The 23647-nt window shown below is 49.8% G+C and overlaps 1 protein-coding gene across 4 annotated transcripts in view; it reads right to left on the reverse strand.

The window, feature by feature from the left end:
- Window positions 1-249: 249 nt before the first annotated feature.
- The window catches only part of LOC140393256 (cyclin-dependent kinase 2-like), a 121907-nt gene continuing 98509 nt past the window's right edge, over window positions 250-23647 (reverse strand). For all 4 annotated transcript variants that reach the window (XM_072479550.1, XM_072479536.1, XM_072479542.1 and 1 more), the window contains one exon: window positions 250-1862. In XM_072479550.1, the coding sequence (XP_072335651.1) occupies window positions 1758-1862 (105 nt within the window). In that variant the 3' untranslated portion in view covers window positions 250-1757. The remainder of the gene's footprint in view (window positions 1863-23647) is intronic.

The following is a 23647-nucleotide window of genomic DNA, read 5'->3' on the forward strand; positions in this document are numbered from 1 at the left end:
CGTTGATAGTTGCTGGACCAGAAGATCCAGCCACCGGCCAATAGTGGGCCGCCGCTGTAAAACATGCCACAAGGGTGTGGAAAATCCCGTCCCTTGTCTCACCTAGGTTAATAGTCTCAAAAGGACCAAGATTATATTGGATTATTTACAAACATTTATAAATTAGAATAGTTTCATAATTTAAAAGCCCAAATTGAATTTATCTAAAACTTGAAAGTGCATGGCATGGATTCTTTGTGATCTCATCAGTAAACTTCATAAAAGCACTTTTATTGTATAAATAAAGATTTTTACAACTACAAAATTTCAGTTCAAGGTAATGGAAAACAATTAAAAGGCCATTTGTTTTTTTGCTTATAAGTATTTTCATACCGCAATCTGGAATACAAATGATCACAATATTAAATAACTTGAATAACAGTTTGTTAACAAATCAGCTTTTGTCATCATTACTTTTCATTTTGACAATTATTCTAGTATCAAAATCAGTTGTTTTGTAGCAAACAACAAGGTAAAACACAATCCAACACAATTTGGTCAACTTATATATTAGAAACAAAACACACAATAGGAAACTATAAATTAAAGAAAACAAATCATTGTCATTCAGAGATGTTCAACAGGATTTCAGTCACACACTTTACAGAAATGGAAAGAAAAATATGAGGAAGCAATTCCAACCATTCCATTCTTACACTCTCAACAAAAGCCTACCCCAGGTCATATGCTCACTGTTTATTCTTTCCAATTTTCTTTTTTCATTTCCTTTTTTATTAAGCATAGGAACCCATTCAGCTAAAATTTCAGATACCAACATTCCTCTGCTACATCATGCAAATATTCTGAATGTATGAGTTCATATGATTGTACCAAGGGTATGAAAAAAAGTTTAAGCCTGTACTCAACCTTTGTCCACATATGTATTTGAAACAATGGACAGAGAACAGGAGCAAGAATCTGAGTGGGTGTCTTCTTTCCCTTGTCTGAGAATTTGCAAGGTGAACTACACCACCACCTGGAGGTTTCACTCCAAATCACTCACCATCCTGACTTTGAAGTGTATTGTCAATTTATGTGTTTGATTAAATTCAGTACTTTCATTTAATTTCTTGATGTTGAAATCAGTGCTAAGTAAGTTTTTAAGTAGGCGCAAGAAATACTCAAGTCAAATTTCCCCCACCTACCGAAGGTTCCTCCTTGAATAGTAATGGAAATGTCTGGGAAGCTCAAGAAATAACTTGGGAAAACTTGTCCATTGACAACAAAATGAGTCAGTGGGGTTCAGTGGTCTACCTCCATATCAAGCTGCCATAAAATACATTGGGGGAAGAAAAACACATCGAAAATTTAAATTATTACAAGCTGTAAAATCTCAGAAAGGTAATTTGTGAAAAACATTTATTTATAAAGTAAATTCCTGTACTCCATACTGATTTATATCTGTTGTAAAGTATCAACTACTCCTTTGTGATATTTCAAACATGTTTCTACAAAAAATGGAATTTCAAATCTAAAAACAGATTCGACACTCTAATAATCTACAACAGAATTTAAACCCATCAAAGTATTGTGCCTAATATTATACATGTCTTTACATGTCATCACCTTCAGAATCAAAATACTCCACAAGTACAATTTTCTAATTTCTGATAAACAGCTGTATAGCTCGGAAAATAATTAATCAAAATGGAAATGAAAAAAAAAGCAAAAAAAATTGAGATGCTTCTTTCATCTTCCAAGTGAACTCAACCAAATATTTACAGCTGTAAATGTGGCAGTTGAATAGTGACGTCATGAAAGAATCGATGACTTATAGCAACTTTTGCAGAAATCCGCTTGTTGGGATCATACTGGAGCATTTGCTGTGAACAAAAAGGAAATGTTTTAAATTTTTTATTTCCCAGGTTGGTCACTAAAGGTGACAGGACTACTTTTAATGCTTGAATAATAAAACTGCTTGCGATAATTAAGATATTATTAATAGGCGCATAATAGAGCTGGCTGATACCCACGAATATAATGTGTAACTCAAATTTATGTTAACCAAATGACAAAAAAAAATTCCTATATCAGAAATGTGATTACATCTAGAACTTCAGAACAAAGTCAGCCCGTTGCTGAATACATCTGAACTCATTAATGAGTTATCTGAAAAACAATGGAAAGCTGCAGGAAGGACTACTGGTAAACAACTTGACAATAGGAAGTGAAAGTTTGGGAAAAGTAACAAAATGGTGGAGGTGGAACAGAAACAGTAAGGTCCAAAAAAAGGGCTGCTGTGGCTTGACTAATTCCTGATGTAGTTCTGATATACTGAAATTTTGAAATTGGGGAATGGTAAACAAGTCATCCAAAAATGGTGGGCAGAATTCTGTCAGCTGACGTCGGAATCGTGAAACATGATTGAGCGGAGATTAGGTTGTGAAGCCAAATTTGTGATGGGCGCCGGGCGCATGCCAGAATGCCTTGCTCCGGTGCCTCGACAACGGCATCCTAATGTGTTCTACTCCGCACGTACAGTAAACACCGTTCACATATCATTAACGGGCCTGACCCAGTATTCACTGGGGCCTCTACGAGGCTACGCCTCCACCCGCGGAATTACCGATGGTTAGTTTTACTTATGGCTTTAAAAATCGTGAAACAGGCGTTGTGGCTGATGAGGGAGACATACAGAGGCACGACCGTGGGCTGCCAGTCCTGCCGCTGACAGGGCTATCTGTGGGGATATGGGGGTGGGGCCTCAACCAGGCCTGGGTGGTGGCCAGGGGATAGGCCATGGGTTTGGGATGAACCCCACGGGACCGGGACATCCAGGCATTAACCGCCATTGCCGCGGCCTGCAAGGCAACCATCTTGCAGCACACCCCATGGCCCCTAGTTGTGCAGAGTGCCACCAGCCGTATAGGTGCCCCCCCCCCCCAACCAGCAGCCACCCGCTGGCGGGGCAGCATGCGGCCCACCCAAGGGCAGCGGCCAAGTAGGACCTGCACTCGCCATACAGGTGCCGCGGAGCGCAACGCTGGCATGGCTAGTGCCAGCAACTAGTACATCTGGCCGCTGGGATGGTCTAGCGGCCCCCACAGTGCAGAGCACCCTTGGCGCCAGGGGCGCGGTGAGCAGAGTGCCGGCGGAATGGCCAGGAGTGGGTGTGGGGATGGGGGAAGAGATGGGAAATACATTGGACCTGGTTGGGCACGGGGGTATGCACCTTGCTAACATGTCTGACTTTCATCTCCAGCAGACAATGGACTTCAGAATTCAACAGGAATGGTGGCCTTCATCCTAGTCGGCGCAGCCCTGCAGGATGCACAGATGCTGTCCGGCATGGTAGCACAGTGGTTAGCATTGTTGCTTCACAGCGCCAGGGTCCCAGGTACGATTCCCGGCTTGGGTCACTATCTGTGTGGAGTCTGTATGTTCTCCCGGTGTCTGCATGGGCTTCCTCCGGGCGCTCCGGTTTCCTCCCACAAGTCCTGAAAGACGTGCTGTTAGGTAATTTGGACATTCTATATTCTTCCTCTTTGTACCCGACCGAGCGCTGGAGTGTGGCAACTAGGGATTTTCACAGTATCTTCATAAGCCTACTTGTGACAACAATAAAGATTATTATAAAACTGAAGCTGCTCAAGGAGGAGCTGCAGCAGCGGAGCCTGCCCCAGAAGAAAAGGAGGCAGCCAGTGACGATGGAGAGCCGACTGCCCAACAGGCCGAGGAGGAGGTGAAAGGGAGGAGCCGCATGAGGCCTCGTGTGTACCAGTAGTGCCTGTCATTCGAGGACCTGTAGGACCGGACTCCGGCTGAACAGGGGGGCAGTGCAACATATCTACCAGATCATGCCGCATTTTGCATGCAAAGGAATGGGGTATTACACCCGCTCCCGGTGGCTGTCAAGGTGAAGGTCGCCATGAACCTTTATGCAACAGGGTCATACTAGGCGGCGAGTGGGGACCTGTCTGGAATCTCACGGAGCTCGGTGTACAGGTGCATCTGCGCCGTCACGGAGGCCCTATACGCCCAGTCGCCATAATATATCAAATTCAATGTGGACCGAGCCCACCAGGATGCCTGGACAGTGGTGTTCGTTGTCATCACCAAGATGTCCCAGGTCCAGGGAGTGATCGACGGGATGCATGTCACCCTACGAACACTGGACCATGACAAGCAAGTCGTCACAAACCGCAAGGGGTTCCACTCGATGAATGTGCAGCTGGTGTGTGACCATGAGCTGCGCATCATGCACATCTGACATCAAGCGCAGCGCGGACAACGGTTTCATCCTGGCACACTTGACGGTTCCTGACCTCTTGGAGGCGTTCCCTGGCTGAGAGATTGGTTCCTGGGGGACAGGTGTTATCCATCGCGGTTGTGGCTGATGATGCCCACCCAGATCCATAGACCGACATGGAGACCCGTTACAACAAAGCCCATGCCATGACCAGGGTTGTGACCGGGTGGTCCTTCGGCATCCTGAAGATGTGGTTCAGGTGCCTGGACTGCTCTCGAGGGGCCCTCCAATATAGTGCTAGGAGAATCTCACGCATCATTGCGGCCTGCTGCGTCCTCCACATCGCACAGCAGAGGGGCAACAAGCTGGAGGAGGAAGACGAATGACAGGCCTCATCTGATGAGGAGGATGCGGGGGACGGGTAGGATGCGCAGGACATGGGGCCCGGGCAGGCAGCACACCTTGTGCGCCAAGGCCAAGTGCACGGGACACTCTGATTGCCTCCAGGTTCAGCAACTAGGGGGCCTGGCCAGCAGCACAGACATTGATGCACGATAAATTACACAAAAGAGAGTTGAATGCAACTGAGGCTTTATTACACCAAGATGTGTGACCTCCTACAGCAGCTGGCGAAATGGCTCCTGTATGGGGAGCACACATATTTATACTCCGCCCACAGGCAGGGAATTACCATCCGTACCTGTAGTACAGGGCCTTACCACAAATCACCTAATATATACATCAGTGGTGACTACCACATTCACCCCGTTAAAATTGAGTCCGTCGGGGGTGGTGGAGAACTATATACAAGTACATGTTTTAACTACAGAGAAAAAAATGGAGTCCCGATTAAGTTACAGGTTCAGTCAGTCCGGAGCCTTGATCTGCGGTTGGGAGCGCCGCAGTGGTGGCAGCGATTCTGATGTCGGTCTGGTCCTCGGTGACTCCGGGAGCGTGCCAAAATCCTCGTCATCCTCGGGCGTGGGCAGGGGGAGGACGGATTGTCCTGGGGCGCGGGCTGCGGTGGGGTGCGCCGGGGAAGGGGAGGGTGGCGCTGGGTCAGAGGGGTGTGTGTGTGTGGAACCAGCTGGTGCCAGGTCCCTGAGGGAGACAGTATCGTGGCGGCTGTCGGGGTACGCTACGTGGGCGTACTGCAGGTTGGCGTGGAGTAGCTGTACCCTTTCAACCAATGAGTCCGCCTTGTGGAGTCGTAGGTGCTTACGGAGGAGTACGGGTCCTGGAGCTGCAAGCCAAGTCGGGAGCGACACCCCGGAGGTGGACTTCCTGGGGAAGACAAAGAGACATTCATGGGGTGTGTCATTTGTCGCAGTGCATAGGAGCGGCCGAATGGAGTGCAGTGCGTCGGAGAGGACCTCCTGCCAGCGGGAGGCCGGGAGATTTCTGGACTGTAGGGCCAGCTGGACGGCCCTCCAGATAGTCTGATTCTCCCTCTCCATCTGCCCGTTTCCCCGGGGGTTATAGCTGGTCGTCCTGCTCGAGGTGATACCCTTGTTGAGCAGGAACTGACGCAGCTCATCGCTCATGAATGAGGATCCCCTGTCACTGTGGATGTAGGCTGGGAAGCCGAACAGAGCGAAGATGGTGTTGAGGGCTTTGATGACGGTGGCAGACGTCATATCAGGGCATGGGATGGCGAAGGGGAATCTGGAGTACTCATCGACCACACTGAGGAAGTATGTGTTACGGTCGGTGGAGGGGAGGAGCCCTTTGAAGTCCACGCTGAGGCGTTCAAAGGGGCGGGAGGCCTTCACCAGGCGCGCACGGTCTGGCTGGTAGAAGTGCGGTTTGCACTCCGCACAGACCTGGCAGTCTCTGGTGATTGCCCTGACTTCCTCGACGGGGTAGGGCAGATTGCGAGCCTTGATGAAGTGGTCCAAACGTGTGACTCCCGGGTGACAAAGGTTGTCGTGCAGAGTCCGGAGTCGGTCCACCTGTGCACTGGCACATGTACCTCGGGATAGGGCATCGGGGGGCTCGTTGAGCTTACCGGGGCGATACAAAACCTCGTAGTTGTAGGTGGAGAGCTCGATCCTCCACCTCAAGATTTTATTGTTTTTGATCTTGCCCCGCTGTGTGTTCTTAAACATGAAAGCTACCGACTGTTGGTCAGTGAGGAGAGTGAATCTCCTGTCGGCCAGGTAATGCCTCCAGTGCCGCACAGCTTCAACGATGGCTTCCAGTGCCGCACAGCTTCAACGATGGCTTGCGCCTCTTTTTCGACGGAGGAGTGCCGAATTTCGGAGGCATGAAGGGTTTGTGAAAAGAATGCCACGGGCCTGCCTGCCTGGTTGAGGGTGGCGGCCAGAGCGATGTCTGATGCATCGCTCTCGACTTGGAAGGGGAGTGTCTCGTCGACTGCGTGCATCACGGCTGTGGCGATGTCAGCCTTAATACGGTTGAAGGCCTGGTGAGTCTCGGCCGTTAGGGGAAAAAGAGTGGATTGGATGAGTGGGCGGGCCTTGTCCGCATAATTTGGGACCCACTGGGCGTAGTAAGAAAAGAACCCCAGGCAACATTTGAGGGCCTTGGGGCAGTGGGGGAGGGGGAGTTCCATGACCGCGCATGCGGTCGGGATCGGGCCCCAGAACTCCGTTCTGGACCACATAGCCGAGGATGGCTAAGCGGTTCGTGCTGAACACACACTTCTCCTTGTTGTAATTGAGGTTGAGGAGAGTGGCGGTGCGGAGAAATTTGGCAAGATTGGCGTCATGGTCCTGCTGATCGTGGCTGCAGATGGTGACATTGTCAAGGTATGGGAAAGTGGCCCGCAGCCCGTACCCGTCGACCATTCGGTCCATTTCCTGTTGGAAAACCGAGACCCCGTTGGTGACGCCGAAAGGATCCCTGAGACAGTGGTAAAGGCGGCCATCTGCCTCGAAGGCAGTGTATGGGCGGTCCGCCTTACGGATGGGGAGCTGGTGGTAAGCGGATTTAAGGTCCACAGTTGAGAAGACCTGGTACTGTGCAATCTGATTGACCATATCAGATATGCGTGGGAGGGGGTACGCATCGAGCTGCGTGTACCTATTGATGGTCTGGCTGTAGTCCACGACCATTCTGTGCTTCTTCCCAGTTTTCACCACTACCACTTGGGCTCTCCAGGGGCTGTTGCTGGCCTCGATGATGCCTTCCCGAAGCAGTCGCTGGACTTCGGACCTGAAGAAGGTCCTGTCCTGGGCGCTGTACCTTCTACTCCTCGTGGCGACGGGTTTGCAATCTGGGGTTAAGTTTGCAAATAGGAAGGTGGGTCGACCTTTAGGATCGCGAGGCCGCACACAGTAAGGAGTGGTAGGGGCCCGCCGAATTTCACAATTAGGCTCTGGAGGTTGCACTGGAAGTCCAGGCCGATTAGTAAGGCAGCACAGAGGTTGGGGAGGACGTAGAGGCGGAAGCTGGTTAACTCCACACCCTGGACAGTGAGAGTGGCTATGCAGTACCCCCGGATCGCCAGGGAGTGGGACCCAGAGGCCAGGGAGATTCTCTGATTGGCGGGGTGTACCGCAAGGGAGCAGCACCGTACCCTATCGGGATGAATGAAGATCTCGGTGCTCCCGGAGTCCAGCAGGCAGGAGATCTTGTGCCCATCGATTTTCACATTTGTAGAGGCGGTTGCTAGGTTGTGTGGGCGAGACTGGTCAATCGTGACTGAGGCGAGACACGGCTGATCGTCGATGGTGGCAGACGATGGGGGGCATGGGTCCTGGTAAGATGGCGGCGCCCACGGGCCGCACATGGTGGGGGTTGAACAAGATGGCGGCGCCTACGAGCCGCACGTGGTCCGAGGAGGGGACGATGGCAGCGCCCACTGGCCGTACGGGGGAGGGGTTGGAACAATAGCGGCGACTGAACAGGCCTGGCACACCGCCGCGAAGTGCCCCTTCTTGCCGCAGGCCTTGCAAAGGGCGATCCGGGCTTGGTAGCTTTGTCGGGGGTGTTTTGGATGCCCACAGAATGTAACATTTGGGGCCCCCGGGTTGGCTGGCTGCCTCGTGGCACAGGCGTGGGGTTGGCTGAGTGGGGTTCCCGATGGGGCGGCCGTCTGCGGAGTCCACGATGCGTAGGAGGGGTGGGCCGCGCGGCCTGGGGTGTAGGCCTGGATGTTGCGCAAGGTGACCGTCAGCGAGAGCGCAAGCTTTTTGGTTGCTGCGAGGTCGAGCGTGGTCCCTTCTTAAAGGCGTTGGCGGATGTAATCTGACCCTATCCCCGTAACAAAAGCGTCCCTCATAAGCAAGTTCGAGTGTTCCGTGGCCGTGATGGCCTGACAGTCACAGTCTTTGACTAGGGGAATTAGAGCATGCCAGAAGTCTTCTACTGACTCACCAGGGAGTTGACTGCGCGTGGAGAGGATGTGTCTGGCGTAAAGCATGTTCGTCTGCTGAGCGTAGTTTTCTATCAGTAGCGCCATGGCTTTGTTGTAGTTCGGCATCCTGGGTAAGCGGAAAGACGTTGGAGTTCAGCCACGTGTAGTGGATCTTAATCTTCTGAGCTTCCGGAATTGGGTCTGGTGCAGACCTGATGTAAGCTTCGAAACAGGCTAGCCAATGTTCAAAGTCCTTTTTGGCGTTGCCTGATTGCGGAACCAGCTGCAGGCGATCCGGCTTGATGCGGAGGTCCATCTTCTGAAAACTTTAGTGTAATAAATTGCTGCACAATAAATTTCACAAAGACGAGAGTTGAATGCAACTGAGGCTTTATTACACTAAGGTGTGTGGCCTCCTACAGCAGCTGGCGAAATGGCTGCTGTATGGGGAGCACACATATTTATACTCCGCCTACTGGGCAGAGCCAGCAGGCAGGGAACTACCCCCGTACCTGTAGTACAGGGCCTTACCACAAGTCACCTAATATATACATCAGTGGTGACTACCACAGACATCCCATCTCATAACCCTCCCAACTGCCGGGCTGGCCACCCACTCACATGAACACCCTCCCTGCTTCTTACCTGCCTCCCTACAGGGTGCGGTCTCTGGGTTGGCAGTAAGAGCGGGTCTGGCCCATTGGATGGAGGATGATTACAACCTGCTCTGGGATGAGCTCTGATGCTCCGCATCGGTCTACAACATCTGATGCGTGCCCACGATATCACTTTCCTGGGTGATCCTTGCACGCTAGCTAGCCATTCCATCACACGGCCCCATTGGATCCCTGAGGTGGCAGAGGTTGAGGTGGGACACCGGACGATGTGCGCTGGCTGAATTGGGGTCCCTGTATCAAGCACACCCCCAACTTCCCCCACGGGACCCCCCCTGTGGCCAGCCCAGGTCAGCCCATTCCTCACACTCTTCTGACAGAGCACCAAGGCAGGTTGTAGTGCTGTGCTGTTCTGCCACCTGCCCCGCGGGCATCACTGGCATGGTCCCCATCACCTCTTTCGCCCTCGGGGTGCCAGTGGCCCCTGGGCTACTCCATGGGACGGGAGTGAGAGCAGAGCTAACCCCTGAGGCTCCCCCGCAGCAGGCGATGCCAGTCCTGGAGGCCCATGCTCACCCCGACCAGGGTCTTGATGCGCAAGGCTATGGAGCACAGTGAGTGGCCCACCTCCTCCGGGACTGCGCCACATCACTCTGCGACTGTGCCACCACATTCTGGGTCTGTGCTACATCAGCCAGTGACTGCGCCACCACCTTCCTCTGGATCTGGGCCATGTCAGCCAGTGCCCAATCAATGCCACTGATGCCCTCAGCCTTGACCCACTGTGAGTGGGTCATGCTCTGGAGTGCCTTTGCAATATCCAGGTCACCCTGGAACATGGCTGCTTGTGATGGGGCAGCCCTGTCTTGGACCTCGGCCAACGGCCGCACAAAGTGCTCCAGGCCTTCAATACTTTGATGCATGGCCAAATCCTTAACCCCCCCCCCCCCCCCAAAGACCTCCTCCGAGGACGCCGCCCGTGCGGTGTTGGCCTGGGTGGCACGCTTGGTCAGTACCATCTCCTGCTCTTGCAGGCGGTTGGAATCCTCCAAATGCACCTGCAGGTGTTGGATGGTTGTGGACACCCCTTCAAGCGGTCCCTGGCTCTGCAATTGCATTCCACTATCGATGGGACCGCCCTTCTAGGAGCCCATCCAGATGACAGCTAGTTCCTGGGGTCGGGCTGTCCTCCGACCTTCCGCCCTCTCGGGGGTTCCTACCTCCACCTGCTGTACTGCAGCATGTGTGGGTTGCGCATCAGATAGTGCCCCAGGAGCTTGTTCTCATGATTGCCCAACCGAGGCGTGTGTCTCTCGAAGGTTGAAGACAGCTCTGACGGGAAGTCAGTGTCATCCCTGGAATGGTGCTCCCTGGTGTCTTGGGCTGCGGGTCGATAGGGGCTAGGGCACAAAGCTGTGTATAGTTGTTCACATTAAACACTTGTTCACACTGTTACAACCTGCCTTGGTGCTCTGTCAGATGGTGTGAGGGGTGCCTTGGTCTGGGCTGGCTGGGGAATGGGCGGACTTAGTAGGTGGCCTAGGCTCCCCACCTCAACCCCCCCCCCCCCCCCCCCACCAACCGTCAGGGATTCGGTGGCACCGTGATGGAATGGCCAGCTCGCAAGCAGGGATCACCAAGTTGGGTGGCGGAAAATGCTACCGTGGGAGGACTCAGACGTTGCCATACGATGTGCAGCGGGTTGTCATCATTCATCCTCCTTGGACCAGACCCGGTGTTACTGCCAACCCAGGGCCTGCACCCTGAAATGCGGCAGGTTTGTATCACGGAGGGAGTTACAGGCGAGGGGGGTGTCCGGGGGAGGAATGTGGCGTCCGTGCCCCTGGCCAGTTACCACCCCCCCAGTCCGTGAACCTGGAGCCAATTAGAGCGTCCCGTGCGCGTTGGCCCTGATGTGCACGTTGTGCGGACCCCGTACCTGCCTGGGCCCCATGTCCTGCCCATCCTCGTCCTCTCCCGTATCCTCGTCGGACGAGGACTGAAGTTCATCCTCCTCCTCCAGCACACCGTCCCTCTGCTCTGCGATGTTGTGGAGGACGCAGCAGGCCACCACACTGGGTGACCCTCTAGGTGTCATACAGGAGGGCCCCTCCAGAACGGTCCAGGAACCTGAACCACATCTTCACGAGGCCGAAGCACCGCTCGATCACGCTCCTGGTTTCGGCCTGGGCGTCGTTATAGGAGATGTGGCCTCCGAATAGGCATTATCAGCCACGAGCACAGTGGGTAGCCCCTGATGCCCTGGAGCCGGGCGGGGGCTCTCTCTCATATCAGAAATCGTTGAGTGTTCCAGGATGAAGGCGTTGTGCACGCTGCCAGGGTATCGGGTGCAGACATGCTTGATGTGCAGATGTTGGTCACATATCAGCTGCATGTTCATTGAGTGGAACCTCTTGCGGCTTGTGTGGAGGGGCCTGTCGTCCGTAGGTGCTCTTAGGGCGATATACATCCCACCGAACATCCCCTGGAACCGCATGTTGGCGATGGTGGTGAACCCAGCTGCCTGGGCATCCTGGTGGGCTTGGTCCACATTGAAATGGATGTATTTAGCCGACTGGGCATACAGGGCCCTGTTACGGCTCAAATGCACCTGGTCATCAAGGTCTGTGATCCCGGACAGGTCCCCACTCGGCGCCTGGAAGCACCCCGTCATGTAAAAGTTCAGGGCGACCGTCACCTTGTTGGCCATTGGGATCGGGTGTCCTCCCCATACGCCTGCGGTGCCAGGTGCACCATGATCTGCAGATATGTTACACAGTCTCCCTGCTCAGCCAGAGATTGCGATGCCAAGCCCAGTCTGGCAGGTCCTCGAATGACAGGTGCTGCTGGTACACACAAGGTCTCATTCGGCGCCTCCTTTGATCCTCCTCGGTCTGTTGGGTGGCCAGCTCTCCATCCTGGGCGTCTGCCTCCTGTTACTCTGGGCACTCACCACTGCTGCACGCTCTGCTGCTGCACCTTCTTCCTCCTCGAGCAGCGCCAGCTCATTCAGCCGCAGGGCAGCACTGACTAGCAGGAAGGCCACCATTGCTGGTGAATTCCAATATCCATTGTCTGCAGGAGGTGAAAAGTTGACATGTTAGCATGGTGTGTGCCCAGTGTCCAACCAGGTCCAACAAACTACATGGTGGCCCCGGTTGGCACTGCGGGTTCTGCCCTTGCATGTGTCCTCCATCTCCGCACCCCTCGCCTCGTCTGTGCCTGATACCGTAGGGGCCTCTGGCCCTGCCATCTGTCCCTGATGCTAGGGGTACCATCAGCTGGCGCTGCCCTTGCCAGCGATAAGCTCCACAGTCCCTTCCCAGCACCCTCTTTAGGGTTACAGTGGGCGTTGCCCTTGAGTGAGCCACTTGATGGCAGGCGGAGGGGGGGGGGGGATACCTATACAGCCAGTGTCACTCTGCAGAACCAGGGGCCAAGATGGGTGGTCAGTGGGGCGCGCAGCAAGATGGTTGCCTTGCCAGCCACGGCAATGGACTGCCCCAGTCTCACAGGGGGTCACCCCAGCCACACGGCCCGTTTCCCCGCAACCCCCCTCCCCACACCAGCTCAGCCAGTGTCCGGCCCAGCAGCGCACAGTGGCCTCTTTGTGTCCTACCACCTCACTCTCCCTCATCGGCCATGACACCGGTTCCACAATTTTTAAAAGCACAAGTGAACTGCGCTGTTGGGAAATTGGCCCATTGGAGGCGGAGAATCGTGGAGGCTCTGGAGAATACCAGGTCAGGCCCGCTAATGATATGCAAACGGTGTTTACTGTATGTGCGTTCCAGACCCCATTGACCCTGCTGTCGAGGTGACGTCAAATTGGTGCCCACTGTGATTTTGGCGTCAGAACAGATACTCCACCCATTCGCGTTTCCCAATTTCGGCATCAGCCAACGGAGAATTTCACCTCATCTATTTTGTCCGATTCCTCTATTTTGTCTGATTTATTTTTCAAATATTAGGCCATTTCTCTTTACAAAGTTATTATGGATTCTGCTGTACCATTGTTTCTGTTAGGGCGTTGCATTCCTCATGAGCCCTCTACACAAAAGACTAAGTTCTATCCTTACCCTTTATTATATTGCTGATTCTAAGTTCATAGTTACTGATTCACCTAAAATCAGATACAAATTTTCCTTTTGCATTGGTCAAAACACTTTCTGAATACCTTACTTCGAAAATCTCTCAGAAATACACTTAATTTTCCAAAGTTACTTATCCTCAGCGTCATCTCAGTGAATCTCTTCTCTCCCCTTTTCATGCCGGTGGACATTTAATGGGTACTCAATAATTTTAACTACAACCCAACCAATGACTTGTTTAAGTTCAAGACAATCTCTTTTCCTTTGTAGTCTATGGGGCAGGTTTTGACTGTGCTTCAATGGAAATGGACAGCCAATTCACGATCACCCATTTACATTATCACACAAATCAAAATTGGCCCCTATTGATAGAACCTAGGATCTCATCTGCCTATTTGTGTATCTTTATAAACTAGGTCTTTCACTTCTAGACATGCATATCTGAATCCCTTTCTGCCTCTGCTCTTTTACTCTGCTTTTAAAAGTGAACATTTCCCCAGGGCGGAATGGCTGTCACGATGGGGCATAATTTTAAGGTGATTGGAGGAAGGTATAGGGGAGATGTCAGAGGTAGGTTCTTTCCACAGAGAGTGGTGGGTGTGTGGAATGCACTGCCAGCAGAGGTGGTGGAGTCAGAGTCATTAGGGACATTTAAGCGACTCTTAGACAGGCACATGGACAGCAGTAAATTGAAGGGGTGTAGGTTAGGTTGATATTAGATTAGGATAAATGGTCGGCACAACATCGTGGGCTGAAGGGCCTGTACTGTTCTATGTTCTATTTCTGTAATTTACAGCATTGAACAACATAAAGTAGTAGTGTTGCTATTCAATTCCCTGTCCCTGGAGACGAGAGCCTTAATTCAGCATGAGACCCATCAGGTCAAACTCCTACAAAGAAATTACTGTAGATTGCAGGGTTTAAGCTGACCTTATCATGTTCTGTAGACTGGCCGAAGTGAATGATGAACTACAGAACATCTGGTTTAAATAATTTATAGTAGAACAACTGCATGATAAGATAACTAGGATAAATAAAATAATAATCCACTAACACTAATTAACTATTGTGGAACAACTGCAAAATACGTCTATCCTCCAGCACGACCTACTCCCAACTCCCAGACTACAGGGTCACGTGATGGATTTACACTGCTGCCTGGTGGTCGGAAGTCATGCATAACAGTATGTACAGACTTGCTTTATGCATATCATCACAGACATAACAGAAAATAGGAGGCCATTCGGCCCTTCAAGCCTGCTCCGCCATTCATTATGATCATGGCTGATCATCCAACTCAATAACCTAATCCAGCTTTCCCCCCATATCCTATGATTCCCTTCGCTCTAAATGCTATATCTAACTGCTTCTTGAAAACACACTGTTTTGGCCTCTACTACTTCCTGTGCTAAAGAGTTCCACAGGCTCACCATTCTCTGGGTGAAAAAATGTCTCCTCATCTCTGACAAAATTGTCTACCCCGTATCATGAGACTGCGACAACCATTAGGAACATCCTTTCTGCCCTGTCTCGTCCTGCTGGAATTTTATAGGTTTCTATGAGATTCCCCCATATTCTTCCGAATTCCAGTGAATACAATCCTAATACAATCCAATCTGGTAAACCTTTGCTGCATCCCCTCTACAGCAAGAACATCTTTCCTCAGATAAGGAGACCAAAACTGCACACACTATTACCGGTGTGGCCTCACCAAGTCCCTGTACAATTGCAGCAAGACATTTCTGCTCCTGTACTCGAATCCTCTCACCTTGAAGGCCAGCATACCATTTGCCTTCTTTACCGCCTGCTGTACCTGCATGTTTACCTTAAGTGACTGGTGTACGAGGACACCCAGGTCTTGTTGCACATTTCCCTCTCCTAATTTATGGACATTCAGCTAATTGTCTGCCTTCCGTTTTTTCCCATAAATTTAGAGTACCCAATTAATTTTTTCCAATTAAGGGGCAATTTAGCGTAGCCAATCCACCTACCCTGCACATCTTTGGGTTGTGAGGGTGAAACCCACGCAAACAGGGGGAGAATGTGCAAACTCCACACGGACAGTGACCCAGAGCCAGGATCGAACCTGGGACCTCGGCGCCGTGCCCTCCTGTTTTTGCTACCAAAGTGGATAACCTCGCATTTATCCAAATTACACTGCATCTGCCATTCATCTGCCAATCACTCAACTTGTCTAAATCACACTGAAGTATCTTTGCATCCTCCTCACAGCTCACCCTCCCACTTGGTGTCAACTGGAAATATTACATTTGTTCCCAAATCCAAATCATTATTATATATATATATTGTGAATAGCTGATGTCCCCCACTAGTCACTGCCTGCCAATTTGAAAAAGACTTGTTAATTCTTACTCCTTGTTTCCTGTATGCCAACCAGTTTTCTATCCATTTCAAAACACTACCCCTTTCACTTTAATTTTACATGCTGATCTCACATGTGGGAATTTGTCAAAAGCCTTCAGAAATTCCAAATATACCACATCCACGAGGTCCCCCTTGTCAACTCTACTAAATACATCCTCGAAGAATTCTGGTAGATTTGTCAAGCATGATTTCCTCTTCTTAAATCCATACTGACTCTGTCCGATCCTGTCATTGTTTTGTAATTGTTCTGCTATAAAATTTTTCATAATGGATTCTAGAATTTCCCCCACTACCGATATAAGGCTTACTGGAATATAATTCCCTTTTTTAAATAGTGGAGTTACATTAGCTACCCTCCAATCTGCAGGAACTGTTCCTGAGTCTATAGAATCCTGGAAGATGACCACCAAGGTATCCATTATTTCTAGAGCCACTTCCTGATGTATTCTGGGGTATAGATTATGAAGCCCTGGGGATTTATCAGCCTTCAATCCCATCAATTTCCCCAACACCATTTCTGTACGAATATTGATCTCCTTCACTTCCTTCCTCTCACTAAATGCTGAGTTCCCAAACATTTCTGGTATCTGATTCGTGTCCTCTTTAGCTACTATCTTAGAATCCATAGAATCCCTACAGTGCAGAAGGAAGCCATTCGGCCCATCAAGTCTGCACCGGCCATTTGAAAGACCACCCTACACAGATCCAATCCCCGCCCTATCCCTGTAACCCCACCTAACGTTTGGAAACTTAGGGGCAATTTAGCATGGTCAATCCATCTAATCTGCACATCTTTGGACTGTGGGAGGAAACAGGAGCACCAGAGGAAACCCACGCAGACACAGAGAGAATGTGCAAACTCCACAGACAGTCACCCGAGGTTGGAATTGAACCCAGGTCCCTGGCGCTGTGAGACAGCAGTGCTAACCACTGTACCACCCTCATTTGTGAAGACAGAACTAGAGTATGTGTTTAGTTGCTCAGCTATTTCTTTGTCTCTTATTATACATTCACCTGTCTCCGACTGTAAGGGACCTACAATTGTCTTCACCAATCTTTTTCTCTTCATGTACCTATAGAAGCTTTTACAGTTAGTTTTATGTTTCCTGCAAGCTTAATCTCGTACTCTATTTTCTCCTTCTTAATCAATCCCTTGGTCCTGCTTTGCTGAATTTTAAACTGCTCCCAATCCTTAGACCTGTTGTTTTTCTTGACTAATTTGTATGCTTCTTCCTTGGATTGAAGAGTACCTTTAATTTCCCTTGTAAGCCTAGTATTGGCCATTTTCCTGTTTTACTATTGTGCCAGACAGGAATAAACAATTGGTGTAGTTCCTCCATGTACATCTTGAATGTTTGCATTTCCTATCCAGTCATCCCTTGAAGTAACGTTCCCCAATCGATCAAAGCCAACTCACTCCTTTTTTAAAATTTTAAAAAAAATTTAGAGTACCCAATTATTTTTTCTCCAATTAAGGGGCAATTTAACATGGCCAGTCCACCTAACCTGCACATCTTTGGGTTGTGGGGGTGAATGTGCAAACTCCACATGGACAGTGATCCAGGGATGGGATTCGAACCCGGGTCCTCAGCGCCTTAGACAGCAATGCTAACCACTGTGCCACATGCCGCCCAAAGCCAACTCACTCCTAATAGAATTCTTACAGTGCTGAAGGAGAACATTCGGCCCATCGAGTCTGCACCGACCCTTCGAAAGACTACCGTACCCAGGCCCAATCCCTGCAACTCCATCCTAAGAGGCAATTTAACATGGCCAATCCACCTACCAGCATATCTTTGGACTATGGGAGGAATTTGCAGCACCCAGAGGAAACCCACGCAGACATGTGGAGAATGTGCAAACTTCATGCAGACAGTACCCTAGGTCGGAATCGAACCCGGGTCCCTGGTGCTGAGGCAGCAGTGCTAACCACTGTGCCACCGTGCTGTCCGTAATATCATTGTCGTTTCCTTTATTAAGATTCAGGACCCTCGTCTTAGAATCAACTACTTTACTCACCACTTTGATGAAAAATTCTATCATATTATGGTTGCTCATCCCCAAAGGGTCTTGTACAACTAGATTGTCAAATGATTCCCTTCTCATTACACAGTATCCAGTATAGGATGGCCTGTTCTCCAGTTGCTTCCTCAACATATTGGTTCAGAAAACCATCCCATATATATATTCCATGAATTCCGCCTCTATGGTATGTGGTTAATTTGATTTGCCCAATCAATATGCAGAGTAAAATCATGCATCTCTAATTTCCTGTTTAATGCCATTCCCAACATAACCACTGCAGTTTGGGGGGGTCGATATACGACGCCCACTTAGGTTTCCTGCCTCTTTGTGTTTCTTAGCTCCATCCATACAGATTCCACATTGTCAGAGATAATATCCTCTCTCTATTGTGTTAATTTCCTCTTCAACCAGCAATGCAACCCCTCCCGCCATGACTTAACCCTTTAAATTAAACCGTTGGAAGATACTTGATATTAGATTAAATCCAATTCTCTATAGCCCTTCCTTCCTTGTTACTACCAATCTTTATAGACATAGACATAGAATTTACAGTGCAGAAGGAGGCCATTCGGCCCATCGAGTCTGCACCGGCTCTTGGAAAGAGCACCCTACCGAAGGTCCAAACCTCCACCCTATCCCCATAACCCAGTAACCCCACCTAATCCCCATAACCCAGTAACCCCACCCTACGGGCAATTTTGGACACTATGGGCAATTTAGCATGGCCAATCCACCTAACCCGCACATCTTTGGACTGTGGGAGGAAACCGGAGAACCCGGAGGAAACCCACGCACACACGGGGAGAACGTGCAAACTCCGCACAGACAGTGACCAAGCCGGAATCGAACCTGGGACCCTGGAGCTGTGAAGCAATTGTGCTAACCACCATGCTACCGTGCTGCCCCTTACAGATTATAAACTTTAAAAAGTTCTTTCAACTGTGTGATTAAAGTTGTAAAGACTTACCGACCTTACCCACTACCAATCAGCTCCCTCCCTTGTAGCCTCAGCTGCAGCAGGGCAAGAGCACTATCTGAAGATTTAAAATTTACAAAGCAAGGAGAAAAAGAAAAAGCACCTCATATCGCTCTGCACCGAATTACATCTCTATTTCAAATTCCTGAATTTAAAACTCACTCTGGATGTGCCTCACTCCGAATGTGGGGTTGGATTCTCTGCTGGCGGGATTCTCCATGCGCAGGCAGCGCACCCACAACTGGGGATTTTCCGAAGGCGTAGGGCTGCCCACAATGGGAAACCCAAATGGCTAGCTGGTGGGATGGAGAATCCCACTGCCGACGGAGGTGCGTCGCGTAGGACAGAGAATCCTGCCCTTGGTCTCTCCCGCTGCTCGTGTGCAAAGCTCACTAACACATGAGATGGCCCTATATTTCTGGTACCAAATTCATGTTTTTACATACAAGTCATTCCCCGTTCTCAGCCATGATACTTGTGTTACTGGCTAGCCTCAATTTTTCAACCCACAAATGGATGTTTTATTTAACAGTATCTTTTAACTGGGTGCAAGATATCAAGGAAGTAATAAGGGTTGTGCTGCGAAGATGTAGTGGGGTTTATGGCAGGCTGATACAAAGCAGATTCCACGTGGTGAATGACAAAGATGGTGGCAGCACACATCATGCCAACGGTTCACTGCTACACTCGGTGTATAAGTTGACCCCTGTTTTTGGAAGAATTTTGAGACTTTAGCTGATAATAATACTCGCTTATTGTCACAAGTAGGCTTCAATTAAGTTACTGTGAAAAGCCCCCAGTTGCCACATTCCGGCACCTGTTTGGGAGGTCGGTACGGGAATTGAACCTGTGCTGCTGATATTGTTCTGCATTACAAGCCAGCTGTTTAGCCCACTGTGCTAAACCAGCCCCAAACATGACAACTATGTTATGTTTTGTATATATTTTTTAAATTTAGAGTACCCAATTCATTTTTTTCTAATTAAGGGGCAATTTAGTGTGGCCAATGCACCTATCCTACACATTTTTGGGTTGTGGGGGTGAGACCCACGCAGGCACGGGGAGAATGTGCAAACTCCACACTGACAGTGACCCAGGGCCAGGATCGAACCCAGGTCCTCAGCGTCATGAGGCAGCAGTGCTAACCACTGCATCACAATGCCACCCTATTTGTATTGTAACAGGATACTGGCACAAACAAATTCCATAAATTATGGCATCAGTATCTACACTGCTTTACAAATATATATGCACAAGTAAATTGTATATTCTGTGGGCTATTCCCAGGTGCGTGCATCACAACAAATATCATCTGCTGTTAGAGGACCATCAATTCAGTGAAAGACATGCTTTGGTCTGCCCAAAACGTGCTGGTTTTCCAGGGCAAGGAGGTGACCACGTGGCAGTGTTAAGGACTGATATATTCCCAAGTCCAGAACTACATGCTGAGGGACGCACTAAAGCCTTGGGCAACCACTGCGAAGGCTGAATTGGGAAAGGCCACAGTCCAAGGCCCTCCTGCCATTGTACACAAGGGGCTAGAACCTGTGTCAGACTTTTGGCTATGTGATTGACATATTGTAAATATAGGGCACAATTCAATGCTTGACGTGGTAGTAATAATAATAATCTTTATTGTCACAAGTAGGCTTACATTAACATTGCAATGAAGTTACTTGAAAAGCCCCTAGTCGCCACATTCCGGCGCCTGCTCGGATACACGGAGGGAGAATTCAGAATGTCCAAATTACCTAACAGCATGTCTTTCGGGACTTGTGGGAGGAAATCTGAGCACCCGGAGGAAACCCACACACTCACGGGGAGAACGTGCAGGCTCCGCACAGTGATCCAAGCTGGGAATCGAACCTGGGACCCTGCCGCACTGCTACCATGCCAACAAGGCTGATGAATCTCGCAAGATTCTCGACATGCGAGATTCAACCGAAACTCACGAGATGGCGCAATTTGGATATTACCCGCGCTGGGCGAGATCCGGGTCAACAAATCTAAATGAGGTGTACGGTTCATTTAAATATGCTTACGTCGTATTCTCCCAGGGCAGAATCACAGACAAATACAGTGCAGAAAAGGCCCTACGGCCCATCGAGTCTGCGCACCACGTGAACGCCATCCGATCTGTCAATCCTAATCCCATTTACCAGCTATTGGTCCATAGCCTCGAACGTTAAGATGTACCAAATACTCATCCAGGTACTTTTTAAAGGATGTGAGGCAACCCGCTTCTACCACCCCCCCAGGCAGTGGGTTCCAGACCATCACCACCCTCTGGGTAAAAACGTTTTCCTCAAATCCCCCCTCAACCTCCCACCCCTCACCTTGAACTGGTGTCCCCTCATAACCAACCCTTCAACTAAGGGGAACAGCTGTTCCCTCCCCATGCCCCTCATAATCCTGTACACCTCAATCCGGTTGTCCCTCAGTTTTCTCTTCTCCAGCAAAAACAATCCAAGTCTATCCAACTTTTCTTCATATCTAAAATGTTCCAACCCAGGCATCCTGGTGAAATGCCTCTGCACCTGCTCCACTGCAATCACATCCTTCCTATAATGTGGCGACCAGAACTGCACACAGTACTCCAACTGTGGCCTCTGCAATGTTCGATATAACTCCAACATGACTTCCTTGCTTTTGTAATCTTTGCCACGATTGATAAAGTACCATGTGCCTTTTTCACCACCCTATTAGCCTGCCCTTCTGCCTTCAGAGATCTATTTACAAACACACCAAGGTGTCTTTGTTCCTCAGGACCTCCCAGCCATTCATCGAATATTTCCTTGTCAAACTGCTCCTTCCAAAGTGTAACAGCTCACACTTTTCAGGATTAAATTCCATCTGCCACTTTGCTGCCCATTTGACCACCCCATCTATATCTTCCTGTAGCCCAAGACTCTCAGCCTCACTGTTTTAAAAATAAATAAATTTAGAATAGCCAATTATTTTTTATTCCAATTAAGGGACAATTTAGCGTGGCCAATCCACCTAACCTGAACATCTTTGGGTTGTGGGGGTGAAACCCACGCAGACACTAGGGAGAATGTGCAAACTCCACACGGACAGTGACCCAGGGCCGGGATTCAAACCAGGGTCCTCAGTGCCGTAAGTAGCAGTCCTAACCATTGCACCACGTGCCGCCCGTCTCAGCCTCACTGTTAACCACCTGGCCCATCTTTGTGTCATCCGCAAACTTACTGATCCTACCCCCCCACAGTCATTTAAGTCATTTGTAGAAATGATGAATAACAGGAGACCCTGCCCAATCAGGAACAACCATAGGTTCGCCCCAGGAAGAATGGATGGAGGATTTCAGAGCTGGTACCAGTTGGGAATTAGGAGGGTGGGAGATTTATTTATAGATGGGACTTTTGCGAGCTTGGGAGCATTGGAGGAAAAGTATAAGTTGCCCCGGGGAAATTTCTTGAGATATATGCAGGTGAGGGCATTACTAGACAACAGGTGAGGGAATTTCCGTTGCTCCCGACACAGGGGATACAGGACAGGGTGCTTTCAGGGGTGTGGGTCGGAGAGGGCAAGGTGTCAGAGATTTACCGAGAGATGAGGGAAGAGGGGGAGGAGTCAGTGGGCGAACTAAAAGGAAAGTGGGAAGAAGAACTAGGGGAGGAGATAGAGGAGGGTATGTGGGCTGATGCCCTAAGCAGGGTAAATTCCTCTTCCTCATGCGCCAGGCTTAGCCTGATTCAATTTAAGGTGCTACATAGAGCACACATAACGGGAGCAAGATTGAGCAGGTTCTTTGGAGTGGAGGACAAATGTGGGAGATGTGGCGGGAGCCCGGCAAACCACGCACATATGTTTTGGGCGTGCCCGGCACTGGAAGGGAGTGACGGGAGTGATTTCGCGGGTGGTAAAGGCCCGGGTCAAACCAGGCTGGGGGTTAGCTCTATTTGGAGTTGCGGAAGAGCCGGGAGTGCAGGAGGCGAAAGAGACCGACGTTGTGGCCTTTGCGTCCCTAGTAGCCCGGCGCAGGATCCTACTCATGTGGAAGGAGGCGAAACCCCCCGGACTGGAGGCCTGGGTAAATGATATGGCGGGGTTCATTAAACTGGAGCAGATAAAGTTTGCCCTGAGAGGATCGGCTCAAGGGTTCACCAGGCGGTGGCAGCCATTTCTCGACTACCTAGGGGAACGTTAGAGGGAAGACAGATGACCAGCAGCAGCAACCAGCAACCCAGGGGGAAGGGGGGGGGGGTTTAGTTTAGGTCAAAGATAAAGGGGTTTTGTTACTTGTGTATTGTTAAAAATTTCTGTATTGTTATTGTTGCGTTTGCTTTGTAAGAGGGGAAAAATTGTTGTTTGGGAAAAAAATTTCAATAAAACATATTTAAAAAAAAAAAACAGGAGACCCAGCACAGATCCCTGTGGTGCGCCACATGACACTGGCTTCCAGTCACTAAAGCAGCCGTCAATCGCTTCTGGGCCTTTTGGCTAAGGTGAGCGTGAGGTCAGGTGTAATGCCTGGTTCTGGTATGTCTCTCTTGTTGGGATCATGAATTGGATTAAATTTGAATTGTTTTTTTAGAGCAGGCAAGGAGCAGGATTAGGGGTTTGCCCCTGTCCACACTGAGTTCTGGCTTTGTACCTCTGATGAAGTATTAAAAAATAAATAAATAAAGCAGCCATTAGTCATCACCCTCTGTTTCCTACAGCTCAGCCAACTTTGAATCCACCTCATCAAGTTCCCCTGTATCCCAGGAGCATTTGCCTTCTTCATAAGTCTCCCATGTTGGACATTGTCAAATGCTTTGCGGAAATCCATGTAAACTTCATCAACTGCACTACCCTCATCAACACACTTAGACACGTGCTCAAAAAATTCAATCAAATTTGTATGGCAAAGTGATGCTGACTATTCCTGATCAAACATTGTCTCTTCAAGTGGAGATAGATTCCCTCCTTCATAATTTTCTCCATTAGTTCCCCCACCACTGATGTGAGACTTACTGGCCTATCATTTCCTGGCTTATCCCT

The sequence above is a fragment of the Scyliorhinus torazame genome, chromosome 2 (assembly GCF_047496885.1).
Source record: "Scyliorhinus torazame isolate Kashiwa2021f chromosome 2, sScyTor2.1, whole genome shotgun sequence".
Classification (NCBI taxonomy): Eukaryota; Metazoa; Chordata; class Chondrichthyes; order Carcharhiniformes; family Scyliorhinidae; genus Scyliorhinus; species Scyliorhinus torazame.